We start from the raw sequence: 15267 nt of genomic DNA, 5'->3' as shown, positions 1-15267 counted from the left end.
ATCCTACACCCTGCTATACTGGATGCTTTCTGGGGCCACTGTGCATGGTCTGCACCTGGGGTCTTGCCACTTGTAGGATTTGGTCATATCAGCCACTTCTGCTATCTTTTGGTGGCCTTTGGACAATCACATTTCTCAAGACTGACGCGTACAGAGGGAGGGTTTCTACAGCCGAAAGAGCCAATGATGACACCGATGACATTGAGCGTGAGGTGCTTTCCCAAACACCAAACCCAACTGCAATGTGTCTTACTGAAGAGCAGTTTTTAACATTTAATGGTTGTTATACAAGATGCCACACTTCGCTGCTATTTTATATTATTTCTCTCACTATCCTGCAAACTGTGTTCTGACAAGATTTACGTGGCTCCTGGCTCCTGGTCCAGCTTACTGACCACTGGCTAAAAGCAACGGGCCTCTGTCTTATATCATATTCATACAGTAGTAAAACAGGAATAATGGATCGATAGTTAGAAGTTTTGATGAAATGCTTCAGCTTGGTAATGGTGACTCTTTTATAAATGGTTTTGAAATGTGGGACTCCCTCCCTTCCACTGATTAAATGTTTTAAAATTAAAGTTGGATTTACAAGAAATATATATTTAGTGTGAATTCATGTTACTGCAGTAACCATTTCTAAAAATTAACACTTGAACTTCTTCTAGAACAAACTTTTTTAAGCCCGTCGTGTTCAGACGTAACTGCATTTCTACATAATGTTGTTAAATATGCCTTTAGTGAATGCCTATGACGCCCATATGGAAACATTTGACAACAATATAATACCGTCTCAGTGATAAGCTTTACAAACGTGTGACTGCACCCTGTTCATTGAAATTCGTACATAACCTTGTTAATCATTTCTCTTCACAGACCCAACTGTGAGTCAGCAGGTTCAGCACTTCTGTTTGAAATAATCACCTCCTCAGCACCAACGCCAGCTCATGAAATATAGAACAGGGAGAAAGCCTCTCCAGATCGAAATTTAAAAAAAGTGATCTGTACAAATAAAAAAATAAAAATGGCCACACTCCCTCAGATATAACCAAATGATTTAAAAGCCATGGAGAAGATTCTGTGGATGATTAAGAGTTTTTTTTATTGGAAGTAATCTTTTAGAGACAGACGGTTATGGATGGGGTGGTGGTATCTATCAGGAATCTCAGCAGATCTAACTTTATTTCTCTGTCGTTTCTAATCTGTCCTTCCCTGTTCTTCTCTTGTACTAATTTGTCTGTTATTTATCTTTCCTTTGTGTCTTTTAGCCCGTCTGATGATTGCGATTGCCGGAGACTTTGAGGGTTATCTCCTGTGGTGACTCAAGAGTGCATCATCTCCAGATCCTCTGATAGCACCGACTCTCCATCCTCCTGCCTACGACCCTCTTTCCCTTCGCCGCCTCTAACTAACCAGTAAAGGTCAACAGGATGGAGGACACCTACAATAACAGGACTTCTCTGGTGAAGGGAGCCAAGGTCATGGTCAAGGAGGCCAAGCGGCATGCGGCGAAGAAAGTCAACAAGGCGGCGGACCGCGCCGCCGATCAGTACACATCTCATCGCAACTACACGCGATTTCAGGATGAGGATGAAGAGGATGAGGATTTCTACCACAACCAGAAAGGCCACGACGGAGAGGGATACCGCGACAACGAGGAAGGCTCCAGCGATGCCACAGAGGGTCACGACGACGAGGATGAGATCTACGAGGGCGAGTACCAGGGGATCCCCTCGGCCGGGGACAAGAAGCATAAGGAGGGCCAGGTGGCGCTGGGACAGCCGGTGTCCGACGCCACGAGGGAGCGCAGCGAGCTGGAGCAGGAGAGGGAGGCAGATGAAGAGGAGCTGGCCCAGCAGTACGAGCTGATCATGCAGGAGTGCGGCCACGGCAGGTTCCAGTGGCAGCTGTTCTTTGTGCTGGGAATGGCGCTCATGTCGGACGGCGTGGAAGTGTTTGTGGTGGGGTTTGTCCTCCCCAGCGCAGAGACAGACATGTGTGTCCCCAACTCCAGCTCGGGATGGCTAGGTAAGATCACAGCTTGTGTTTAGATGTTGCTGATTGATTATGGATGTACCTGACAGGTAAATTCTGCTGATAGCCTACCTGGATCAGGCAAACAGTCCCCACTCTGTTACTAACAGGACAAATGCCTTAAAAAGCATTCGCACCACTCGATCTTTCTCACATTTTCTCACATAACTATCACAAAAATGATCATTGTTAGCTTGAAATCTGAAAAGTCTCAGGTGCATTTGAGGTGGAAAAACAAGCACTCTGCCTTACCCTGAGGGATGCTTCTTCTGCACGGACAGGGGAGCTGGTCAGAGTTGATTTTAAGATCGATGGAGCTAAATACGGAGCCAGCTGAAGGCCGGTGTCCAGCAACCCAAAGGAGACAGTGATAGATCAACATGTTAGATCTGATGTGCAATTCTATTTAATACACGTAACGGTAACTGTAAGAACCAACATGCAATAACTAATGTACAATCCTATTTAATACACTGTGCAATAATCCTGAAAGAAGTGACTTCTGCTGCTACCACACCCGAATATATGTCAATACACACGCGTATAAGCCACAGTGAATATACAGAAGGCATCCTCTGCCTTATTTCCTTTTGTATTTTTCTTTTTTTTGCTTTTTCTTACCTACTCCTTTTGATCCATGGTATAACGAGGACACACTGTATATATTTGATGCACCTCGTCCTACTTGACTCCTCTTTCCTATGACTACTGATTACTGAGCCGATGTGACATGTGAATTTCTCCAATGTGAGATCAATAAAGCCTATCTTAAGCCTATCTTAATGTTAGAATCACCCAGTCAAAGGCAGGCAAAAAATCTAAAAGAAAATCTGTGGCAAAGTTAAAAATGACTCAAGCAGTCTCACTGGCCATGAGTGTTTGGTAAAATAAAAAACAGTAATGGGTGAAAACCTCAGGCTCCAGATATGTAAAGCTGATAGAAAATACCAGCAGCCGTAACTGCGGACAAAGCACTGACTTTCAAAACGCAGAGCATTTTCAGAACATTGTATCATCTTTATTCCATTTCACAATTTGAAACTGATTCATGTTAGTGTATCTCATATGTGAACCCAATAAGCTATACAGAAGTTTGTAATTGGAACTGGATCAGGTACATGTGCTGCGTGTGGCCAGAGCTCACGCGTCTGACTAAAACAAGATCAGTGCTGTTACATGTCACCACAGCTGAAGGTATAAATATTAGCTAAAACCCTCAATATCACATGGTCGGTTTTCAGTGCTTCTCCTGCAGGGTTTCGGTCCACTGCTCTGTGTCTGTGTGTGTGTGTGTGTGTGGTTGAGAGGGAAGCTGGTATTCCCTGCGCGCTGCGAGCTGAAGTGGAGTTTCAGTGGCCCATCGGTAGCTGCAGGTGTATAATCCATCACCGCAGAGCTGCGCACTGAGGTTGACTCTCTGTGTCAGAGCCCGAGTGGAGAGGACATTAAATCGGACTCGCGGTCCTCAGACACCAACCGGCAAAAAAAAAACCTGAACATTTTTTATGAAACGTTTGCATGCATCATCATATTTCTGGTGTGCTTTTAAAAAAAAACTATGAGATGAAAACTGTACACGACTGTGCAGCATTTCAAGAAGGAACAAACAGGCGGGTCTCGCTTCATGTCTATGCAGCAACTTCGTCAAAAAATGATTTCAAGTATCTACGTAAACTCCTTTCTTCCTCTGCAGCCTAGATGATTCTTTCAGGTATTCATCCTCTCTGTCCCGCTTTCCCTTGTTTGTACCTCGCTCCTTTATCCCCCGTCCTTTTGCTCTTATCCTCCATTCAATGTGCCTCCCTTTTCATCTCCTGTTCTCCCCCATTCTTCTCCTCTTTTTCCCTCTGATTGCCCCCAAGGCCCCTCCTCTGGCGATGATCGCAGTAGGTGTGTGTGTGTGTGTGTGTGTGCTTACATGATTGCCGTGACCTTGTTGCTATCCATTTAGTGATTACATTTCAGTGTACCTAGAGTGTAGTATAAAATATCATTTGCTTTATTTTTTTTGGCTGCAGTTTAAGCGTTGAAACAAGCAGCGAGTTACTTAGTTACATCTGTCCATGGATATGCCACGGGGTCACATTTGGATGGATTTCATGAAGCAGAAACAGAAACCGGTCCTTTTTATGGTTAAGGACTCAAGTGCAGAGTCTGTCTGTGGCAAACCGCACGTTTTCATAAATAAACCGCAAAGAAACTTTCAGGGAAAATGGCTGGAAGAGGAGGATTTAGAGGACGGCAGAGTAACGGGAGACTCCATCAATGAAACAGTGATGCTTGGTTTCCATGCGACGTCTTGTGGATTTAACGTTTTGAGTTTGGCGGATTGTGAAAACTGGAAAAAGATGAAAGCAAAATGCAAAGAAGTTAAAAAAAAACTGTTTTATTCCATGGACGTCTGTTCTCCCATCAACGTGTTGACCGTTTCAGTCCTTGGCTTCCCCTCCGTCACCATTGATTTAATTGAGCTGGAAGTACTGACCGTGTGTTTGAAAAACACCGTGTTTCCTGCTCTGTGACTGAGGGCAGACTGGACGTTACATTGACACGGAGGGATGTTGTAAAAACACACAGATAACAGAACTTAGTGATCAGCATCCAAACCACAGCAGATAAATCTATCATAATGTTAAAAATCAATTAAGAAATATGCCAGTTTACTGTAAAACCGCAACATCGCGACAATGTCCCACATGCAGTGCCTAGCAAAGGGGATTCATCCCTCCCTCCCCCTCCTCTTTTAGATTTTGCTGTGTTAAAACCTCAAATATTGTTTATTATAATAAGTAAAAATACTACTTTTTACTATTTAAATTTCATTTGGTGTAAGAGTTAGAGGTTTGTTAGAAACCATTAGTGAAAATACAGCAATTAATCCGGCATTCCAGCGCGGAGTATGGCATAACTGCAAACCTATCAAGACCTGACTGTTCAGCTTAACCAAAGGCCGGAGAGAGGAGGACATTAATCAGAGAAGAGGCAAAAAAACAAACACCCATGGTTACTCTGGAGGAACTGTAGAGATCTGCAGCTAAGGTGGGATAATCTATTAACAGGACAACTATGAATAGGGCGCTCTACAAATATGGCTGACGTGGAAGAGGAGGAAGATAAGAAGGAGGATTAAAGAGAGCTTCAGAAAGTCCTGTTGACGAGACAGTGACCCGAAACATACAATAGGAGCTACAATTACATTATTTGGACAAATGTATTTTACATGTGTTAAAATGGCCTAGCCTGTCCTCACCTAGACTAAAAGTAGAGCACATCACCCCACTTCTAAAGTCCTTACACTGGCTCCCTGTATCTCAGAGAATAGACTTCAAAATCCTTCTGTTAGTCTATAAATCCTTAAATGGCTTAGCTCCTAAATACATCACAGACTTGTTATCAGTGTATCAACCCTCCAGACCACTCAGGTCTTCTGGCTCCAGCCTGCTCTGCATACCTAGAACACGAACCAAACACGGAGAAGCAGCATTTAGTTCCTATAGGAACCCTAACCCTAAGCATATTTGCTCCACTTATCTGGAACAAATTTCCAGAAAACTGTAAAAGTGCTGAAAGCCTCAGTTCCTTTAAATCAAGATTAAAAACACATTTGTTTAGGACTGCCTTTGACTTTAAACTGTTTTACTGAAACATCATTAGTTCATGTTTGTAGTCCAACTGTTTTTAATGTTTGCTTTTAGTTTCTTTGTTTCAATTTTTCTACATTTTATTCCAACTTGCTTTTATTTTCCTACATTTTAATCATGTAAAGCACTTTGCATTGTCTTTGCACTGAAATGTGCTATAGAAATAAATTTACCTTGCCTAAGTCAAAACTTTGTACTAGAAATAGTTGTTCACAGATGCTGCCTAAGTTTGAGCTACTTCTAAACACAACCACAAAAATCTTGCGACTGTGTTTGCAACACACGGTTCTGCATTATTGAGTCAGGAGGAGCTGAATGCAAATGCAGTCCACACTTTTGAGATTTTATTGATAAACATTTGAAAACCATGTACAATTGCCCACTCGCTTTACAGCTCTATGCCTCATGTGCCCAGTGTATATATAATATACTGGGTACATTAGTGTTTATAGTTCTGCTTTTGCAAAGGGTTGTATTTATTTAAACCTTCTTGATGCTCCTGGATTTCCCCACAGGGGGATAATAAAGGACATTTCTATTCTATAATAAAGTGCTCTTTCTCAGGCCATAATGGCCTTTTTCACTCGATACTTTTAGAATCACTCCAAATAATTTTACATGTAATTAATTTACCGTGTAGAGGAACATTTTCTTGAAGCGCATTTCGCTATTGCGGATGAAAATAAGAAGATGGGAATGCCATGTGTTGGAGAGGGGGAGCATGTCTGTGTGTGTGTGGGTTAGCTGTAAAGGTAATTGACCCATGAGAGTTAGCCGCGGGCAAAAAAGATTTCCCTCAGCTTAGCAGAATACAAATGTATTCCAAAGGAAATTGTTCACTTTCCTGGACAAAAAGAATTTAAAACACTGAAAATATGCAGAATTTTGGGTGTTTGCAATGCTTTGGTTGACTCACCCAGAGCTAGCTTCATGTGAAGCTCTGTTCCCCATAAAAACAGCCATGCACCAGCACATACGTGGAGTTCGCTAAAATTAGACGGGATAATTTACAACAGTCTCTACGGCTGAGTCGGGGCATGATGGGTTTGCAGGGGGTGGTTGCTGTAAATACCTTAAAAGCAAAGAGTTATGGTTGAGGAAAGGAGCCCGAGGGAAGAAGAAGCGTTTGCGGAGCGACGCGCGGAAAAGCAGGGAGGGCGGGAGCACAGGGACCTCCGTGAAGAGCAGACATTACCGAGTCAGAGAGGAGTAACGGGGCAGGAGGTGTAGGCGGACTGAAGCAACGAGGTGGAGACTGGTAGTACGTTGAACACCGACCCAGTGAGGGAGAGGCTTAGCTATTATCTTAGACACAAATGTCACCCTATCATTACTTATCGCTTGTTGTAAGGCCGTCTTTTCCCTCCTGAAACTCTCCTCATCTTGTTTTGTTTCATAAACGCAAAAGCTTGTCATTTCTCCTCACTTTGTCTTGTGTCAGCTGACCTCCGCAACCCTTTTGTGCTACGGCTTTACTCTTCAGCTCTGTTGCTGCAGCACTTGTACCCATTTTCCACTTTTTCTTCTTCTTCTTCCTTTTTTCCTCTTCTGTGGCTGTGAAGCCAGCTGGGTGACTGCGTGGAGTTGCGTGGCCCTGGTGCAGCTGAGCATGGCTAAACTGCAGTAAGATCCCAGCGTCACTGCAGAGATTACACTGCTTGAATAGTGCAGCTAGGTCTGGATTGGGTGGGAGTGTGTGTGGAGAGGGGGATGGCATTAAAGTCAAAGAAATATATATATATATATTTTTTTCCATCTTGGAAGGGTTGGAGGGCTGGGCATAGAGAGGATGTATTTGAAGGGACTTAATGTGGTAATTAAGTGCAAATGTGGAAGAAACCTAATGTCTCCTGAAGGATCTTCAGACACGGATACATTTGGTGGCACCCCTGGTGTAGATGTGGGAAAAGCCTTAAAAATAAAGTTCTGTTTTATTTTAGTAGCATCACTTCACACAGAAACCGTAAAACATCTAAATATTTAAATGTGGTAGAGAAAGTCTTCCACTTTAGGAAATAATTGCTTTTCAATGTCAAAATCACCAATGGTGCAAATGTCTTACCCCTCTTTGATATAAATCCAACAATTTATTCTTCAATTATTTACATACTTGCAATTGGTAATCTCTGAATTTCTGTTTTCTGGGGCCAAAGGTTTGCCTTGCCAATGAGCCTATAATATGGACTCATTCTGATAGAAACTCCTCAAAATTGGCAAGACAAGAGCACATGTCCAGGGATGATGTGCATTAATCTTCACGAGTCAGTAAACGGTTACAGTAAAATAGTTGTCTGCTTAAACTCCCCCATATCTGTAGTAGAGCAAAACAATGGTGCTAAGAGTAGCTTATTAGGGTCACCGGGTCTAACACAGTTGTATGGGAGGCATGGTGGGATGCTTTTCTGTCCTACCATCACTGATGTAAACGTGAGGGTTTGCTTCGTTTTACCAGCCCTTTAACAGGAACTGGTCAGAGGAGACTAAAAATCAAGCTTTTCAGCAACAAAGCACAGGTTGTTTTTCGTTTCCCAACAAAGGTTGTTGGGAAACAAAGATGAAACATCTTGAATAGAACCTAACGCCCAATGGCAAATAAAGCCGGGCGTACACTGTATGAGTTTTTGCCCTTTTCGGGCCGATTCTTCAGTCGTGCGAGCATTTTTTGAATCGGGCCGAATTTCAGCTTGATCGTAGAGGGGGGAGGAGCGGCGATTGGCTTCTCACGACCACCTGCCGATCAGGAGTCGGACGGTCGGTTGAAATCAAACATGTTTGAAATTCAGTCGGCCGTCGTGAGGTTTTCATGAGCGCATCCTGCTGTTCAAGCAGAGTTACGACAGTTTACGAGCCGTTTTTCCCCCAGCCTCGCGCAGTGCGCACGCGCAAACAAGTAGATTTAACTGACTATCGTGACATTGTTGATAAACAAAGAGCAAAAGGCTGGGGTGTTAAATGTGCACGGCCGCCAGCTTACCTCAAGTTCTTTCTGTAAAACTGACAGACCGTAGTAGTCACGTTTGCTCAGCTATATATTTGTCCAAATACGTCGTCGCCTTTTCTTTTTAGGGCTTTCTGCACACAAAATTGCACATATTGCCAAAGCAGCGCGTTTCTCTCCGGTAATGTTTACAGTAGCCATCGACACTTCCGTCTTCTTCTTCTTCTGCTTCCTCTTTTTCTGCTTTTTCTCCTTCCTCGTCGTCTTCGTCTTCTTCTGTCTACGTTCGGACGTACAGTGTGAGCACTCCGGTCGCGTCCGAGCGCCGCGCCATACACAGATTGTGAGCTGTGAACTTTAAACCCTGCGGTTCCGTCGCACAGTTTGAGATGTGTATAAGTACCACGACTGAAAAACTCGTACAGTGTATGCCCGGCTTAAGGAAAGACAATCTGTGATCCTGTGGGCTTGTTTCTCCTCCCAAGGTCCTGGTAACCTTCTTAGAGTCCACAGCATTGTGAACCGCTTTAAATTGCGTGTCAAAGTTTTTAGGAGAAACCGAGTGCTATCCAGCTGCCAGAGGTTTAGAAATCATTTTTGAGAAGTACAAATATTGAACAGCAGGGGTGTTCCAGTGTTTTTTTTAAAGCAATTATTTCTTAACAAGCAGTTTTCCTTACCGAATAAGATAACTCAAATGAATGGACTTGACAAAGTGTTCAGGGTGGGACTGTGCTGCTTCAATGAAATATCAACCCAGTTTAAGGCTTTTTAACACATCTCTATTATGGGTGCCAACAAACGTGGACGTGTATGTATGTCTAGCTGCTTCATTTTCCCACATTTTTCTACATTATTTGGTCCCCTATGCAACGACTGCATGAAACACTCCGGCGTTGTTTTCTGCGGAGGTGGCAGGAGGCAGAGGGATGAATCCCATCAAACTGGCACGATGTAGTACAAATATGATTACATGCTGCTCAGCATAAAGGAGCTGGCGACGGCGGAGCCGAGGGAAAACTAAAGCAAATACTGTAAAGCAGAGAGGAGATCAGAGGAATGTAAACTGGGTGGAGATGGCAAGACAAATTGGAGAAAGCAGGCTGTGTGGAAGAGAAAGAGGGGGAAAAAAATAAGTAAAAGAGAACATAATAGAGAAAGACGGGCTGGTACAGGTAGCACGGCGAAGCCGCTGGGTGCTCCCGCTACGCTGCTGTATGAATAAAACAGGATGGCTGTTTTGTGCGATGCCAGAGCGGTTTGCTGTGCTACACGGGAAGAGCATCAAAGCATGAAATCAGAGAGGAGGTCGTGATGCAGCCCGGTGCGAGGGGGGGGGGGGGGGGGGGGGACTCCTTGGTGACAGGGCAGAAAACAACGTCCCGGGGTCCGCCCTCACCCTTCCTCCCCTCCTGTCTGTTTCATACGGGGAATTACTGCACCCCCATTGCCCTTTTTGTCCTCTTTGACACTCTTTCACTGCTTTTGGACTAAAACATATTTAACTTACATTCATCCTTGATGTTTAGAAAATCTTAAAGATTTTTTTGCTGTTGTTTTGACAAAGCTTCTTGATAATAAGTCTTATAACGTCTTGTTATATTTACTCTCTAATTTGTAAGAGCATTTTCCTTACAAATGTGTCACCATAACTAAACTCACTCTCAATAAAAAAACCTTGTTAAAACAAAGAACCAAGCATAAATGGTCTTACTTTTAATTCTAAGTATACAATATATTAAATCTACTATTTGGTCCTTTATCTGCAGATGTTTAGCTTTGTCAGCTTTATAATTGTAGATCTAGAGTTAGATTAATATTTTTGGCATCTCAATATAGTCCATATTTTTTTTCCTGACGGAGAAGTCTCCAGACATTCACAGACTACATGTGTCCCCACCTCTACAGTTCGGTGTATTCCTCAATCTAATAAGATCTTAGAAGCAGCTGCTCCCATGCAGAGGTATCGAGATTTTCATCTATATAAATCTTACTAACTTGTCTCCTACGAAACGACGCCAATAAACATGCATGTCCTGTGTCATCAGACTTCTGGTTTCATGCACTTATCATGATAATGAGTGTGGTTTTAATTTTTGGGTCTTGGTTGAACTGATAAAAACAATCCACACATGGCCAACACTGAACATCCTTAAGCATATGCATTCAATCTCACCAATGTTTGTTAAAAAGCCCTTTTAGAGCTGATTAAATTGGTTGGTTTCCTACCGTGGGCCTCATTCTAAAGCACAGGCTGTAAATTCCCAACAGGGTTTGAGTCAAAGCTTGCAAAAGCCTTTTCTTTTCCGTTAAATTTAAACTTTCCTAACCAGTTTCGATGTGTGTTAGGCATCGTTGTCCTGGAGTGGAACATTAAATTGTGTCCAGATTTCAACCATTTGATTTAAACCACTCCTCACAAATGAAAGGAAGTTTCTCAGGATGTTCAGGGACAACACAGGTACCTCCAAAGCTCAATCTGATGATAAACTGGAAGCTCCTAGGACACCAGCGTCACCACGGGGAAGCGACTTAACATTAACAAGGACTGGGATCCTCTAAAGAAAGGTTTATGATAAGAGGTCACACACATGGACCTATTTAGGCCCTAAGGAAAAGAGAAATGATCCGAGGAATTAAGGCGTGGCTTTGGAATATGAGAACAAAGTTGTGTCAAGCTGGTTTGGTGGCATCATGGCTAAGGATGGTTTTGTTACCGGTGGCACTCATACATTGCACAAGTGGGTGGAATAAAACGAGAGGAGATAAAAATAAAATGGTCCAACCTAACCTCAAATCAACAGCTTGAAGGTTAAAGGCTTGACCCGCTTGCTCCAGGTGGACAAAGATCCCAGACAAACATCTGAAGTGGCCTTGGAGCCGATAAAACTAGTCAGTATAGAGCTTCTGGAAAGGTCCTGAGATTAATCATCTAACTCTATCATCTAACTGGTCAGTTGTTCACAAAACATTATACTTCAAAAAGCATGTGATTCCTCCTCAACAAGATACATAGCAATAAAGTTAAAGTGAAATATAATACAGTCATTCGATAAATTTGAATATCATCATAAACTAAATTTGTTTCAGTAACACAACTAAGGTAAAAAAATGATGTAGATTACATGTTTGCAGACTGATGCCCTTATTTCTGTTAATGATTATATTTTTTTGCCTACATATAATAAAAACACGATGTTTAAGATTACAATATTACATCCAACCAATAAAAAAAATGCATTTTTAAAACCGAAATCTAGGCTTAATGAAAAGTAGGTTAAATACTTGCTTAATGGTTGTTATTTTCAAATCATATATACAATCCATTCGAACTTGTGCACCAAATACTTGTCTTCCAAAAATCATTAAAGGCGTGTTTGTATTTTCAGCTCACCCAGTAAAAGTAACAGTTCAAATGAATCAAGAAAACCTTATAAAAGTGTAGGGTAGGTTTAGGGGGAAATGGTGCAGAATATCTTTGCAGCAGTCGTATTCCACACTAACTGCATTGTACTGAAAGGATGTCTGTGCTATTTTTGGATTATATTACGCTACAGTGCAGTAGTCTCCTCTTCGGTGGTGCCAGCACTGCTGACATCACGCTGAAAGATACCGTGGAGCTAGACTGGGACAGAACATCAATAAATTCATTACGCAATTGAGTGTCCTGTGAGCAATGTACTTACAGCTTAACTGTTTGGGGCCCTCTCAAAGGTCTTAAAGTGGCAGGAAATAGATCTTGTTTTCTTAGCCACTCTGTAGCCCAGAAAAAAGGTCCGACTGAATGGGATTCTGACACAGAATGAGCAGTTGTTTAGATGGGAGATTCACTGTAAATAGATCAGAATGGTTTACCAAAGAGCTTTTTTACTCTGCGCCTAGGAGGGATATCATCTCGGCAATGAAGCAAACGTGAATACTGCACAAAGTAAAACGGTCTTTTATATTTGAAATTGAATTAATGGGGGATTCTAATGGAGAACCAGGAAGAGGGCACATTTTGCAGCTTGCTCAGCTAAATAAAACAATTTAACAGGTATCTGCTCACAGCAGAGTTTAGTCCTGCACGAATACCTTGCATTATCGCACAAAGTCACTGTCCTCGTGTCTGAGTCAAATCTATCAGTCAATGCAGGACGACTGCAGCTAGGCTCGCGTTACCCACTGCAATGGATTTGTAAACAAAAGATAAACCGGTCTAAAGCAGATCTCTGAAGATAACCGGTCGTTCATGAATGTAAACCATTGCTCATGTTGTATATGAGCGAGCGATCCAATGACTGAGAGGAATGCAGCTGGTGTTGCTCTTTGCAGCCATTTGCGCACAAACTCACACGCACACAACAGAAAGTGAAGCAGCGCTACGGCCTTCTCTCTTCAGGGCAAATTTACGATGATCAGTGAAAGAAATCAATGCTGTTGTTGTTGGAGCATTGATCCCGTCGGGGATGACTAAGATTAAAATAGAGCCGAGGGCTCTTTTGTTAAATTAACCTGGATTATAGTTCACATTCGTCTCTTCCTCGTTCAAAGCCTGTTTTTTTTGCCCTCTTGGCTCTGTGTTTACTCATCGTTGTTACATAACAACATACTCACTCGTACAAATACTCCACCCCCCCCGTTTGGATTTCTGAACTATTCGGCATTTCATAAATGCCGGGAAGAGCGCGGTTGTCAGACCTCTTTTTAAATGAAAATGATAAGAGTAGATTTCCTTAAAACTGCAGTTCAGAGACACTCTTCATCCAAACCAACTGAGCTTGATCTGTTTTGAGATATTCCTGGAAGACTAATCGCTGCAAAAGTATTGACCTAAGAAGGCTGGATGCAAATCCACAAAACACTTCCATTGTTGTATTTGCAACAGTGTAAAAACCCACATACTGTATCCATTTCCATTTATTCCACCGTTTTGTACCATTCTTTTTGTTGGTCTTTCACATTATATCCTAACAGAGTTAAAGGAAATTTGTGGTTGCAATGTTAAAAAATATAAATGGTCAACAAATATGAACATATTTGTATTATATTTAATCTTTAATGTAATAGATTAAAGTTTAAGGAGTTTATATCAGTTTACCCAGGTCTTTGATTAGTTTTAAGTTTGCACCTTTTAGTATTAATTATTACCTGTAGATTGTTGTTTCTGTCTCTAGTTAGTGTTCTGTAGTTTATCCATGTTTATTATTATTATTATTTTTTTTACTATTTTCTTGCCTGTCCATCCCCAGTTTAGTTAGTTAGGTTATTTTTCATGTCTGGTCATTCATCAGGTATCCCTGTTAGGCTACGTTCACACTGCAGGGAAATACCCCCCATATCCATCTTTTTCATGGCAGTATGAATGGCCCATTCATATTTCCCATTTCCGATCTTTTCAACCCCAAAAAATCCGATTTGTATCACTTCCATAAGTGGTACTAATTCAGATGTGTATCAGATATGTGTCTGCAGTCTGCACAGTCATGTCACATTTTATCCGTCATGTAACCCTCCTGGCTCCAACTACACATTCACACACAGTAGTAGCAGTAAGTGCTCCATAAAAGAGAATTCATATCTGTGCTGCTTTCTTCTTACCTTTCTTTATCTTGATGTCATCCTAATATTGTCGGCTGCTATTGCTCAACAGCTTTCTAATAGTAACAAGGAAAGATGACGGCCGGTATGCGTATTGTTTTAAACAAATCTTTATTGAACACTTTTAGAAACAGTTACAGTGACCATTACTCCTGTAAACAATGAGCTGCTGTGCGACGTTTCCTTCTGGTATCTGCGCATGCGTCGCTTAGCTGTCTTGAACCATTCAGACTGCGGTATGATGGCGATCGCATTTAATAGCAGTAAGAACGCCAACCAGAAAAATATCAGATTGCATCAAAACATCTAAACTGAGCATCAAGACATGCAGTGTAAATGTAACCTTAGATTCTGTTCTCATCCTACCTCTGCAGCTCATTGCCCTCTCTCTCCTTTAACCTAAACCCCTTTAATCTCATCACTGTGTTAATTTGCTCCACCTGCTGTCCCTTCCCTCTCCTCTCCTATTTAGTCTAGCCTCGTGAGACCATCCTGATCTCGCGAGCTTTCAAGGTTTCACTCGCAGATCAGTCTGGATACTCTCCGTTGAAGAAAATTTGGAGCCGTTCACCAAACGAACGTCCAATCAGCGTTGGCTTTGAGGCGGGTTGAGGTGTGACGCAACGGGAAGCGCGTCAGTTCAGTCTAAACAACATGGCGGCTTCAGCCGATGAAACTAGCGTTAGCGTGGCTATCGAGCAAGTTTTATCGGAATTACAGAGTATTTCTCTGCTGAGCTAACGAGCCTTTACCTGCAGCAGCAAGAGTAGCTTGGCTTGTGGTTGTGTTTTCGTCGTCGCTCTGTTACGAGCGACGACGAATCTGATTGGTTCATTTGGCCCGTCTATCACCAACATAGGCCAATCAGCTAACCAGTATTTTCGCCCCTTCCCAAAATTACTTCAACGGAAGGTTTCCAGATGGATATGCGGAGCAAATCTATCTGGCGGAGTCAGGTAATATTTAGTCAGCCAGTTCAGTTGCACTGATTGCCAGGTCCTCTGCTATGCTACTCCGGTTCTGGTCTCTACTTAGTCGTGTTCTTGGTTCCTTTTTTTCTTTGGCAACCTTTAAAAG

The 15267-nt window shown here is 42.3% G+C and overlaps 1 protein-coding gene across 2 annotated transcripts in view; it reads left to right on the top strand.

Annotated features, from left to right (window-relative positions):
• sv2ca (synaptic vesicle glycoprotein 2Ca) overlaps positions 1-15267 on the top strand; it is a 45191-nt gene that overhangs the window by 6689 nt on the left and 23235 nt on the right. Inside the window, exon 2 of one of the 2 annotated variants that reach the window (XM_012861289.3) lies at positions 1266-2025. In XM_012861289.3, coding sequence (XP_012716743.2) covers positions 1428-2025 — 598 coding nt within the window. In that variant the 5' untranslated portion in view covers positions 1266-1427. Of the gene's footprint in view, positions 1-1265; positions 2026-15267 lie in introns of those variants that run through there. The other variant, XM_021315776.2, reaches the window with a different exon arrangement.

The sequence above is a fragment of the Fundulus heteroclitus genome, chromosome 12, assembly GCF_011125445.2.
Source record: "Fundulus heteroclitus isolate FHET01 chromosome 12, MU-UCD_Fhet_4.1, whole genome shotgun sequence".
In the NCBI taxonomy this organism is placed as follows: domain Eukaryota; kingdom Metazoa; phylum Chordata; class Actinopteri; order Cyprinodontiformes; family Fundulidae; genus Fundulus; species Fundulus heteroclitus.
Note: the sequence above shows the minus strand (reverse complement) of the source record. Positions and strands in the feature narration are given on the sequence as shown.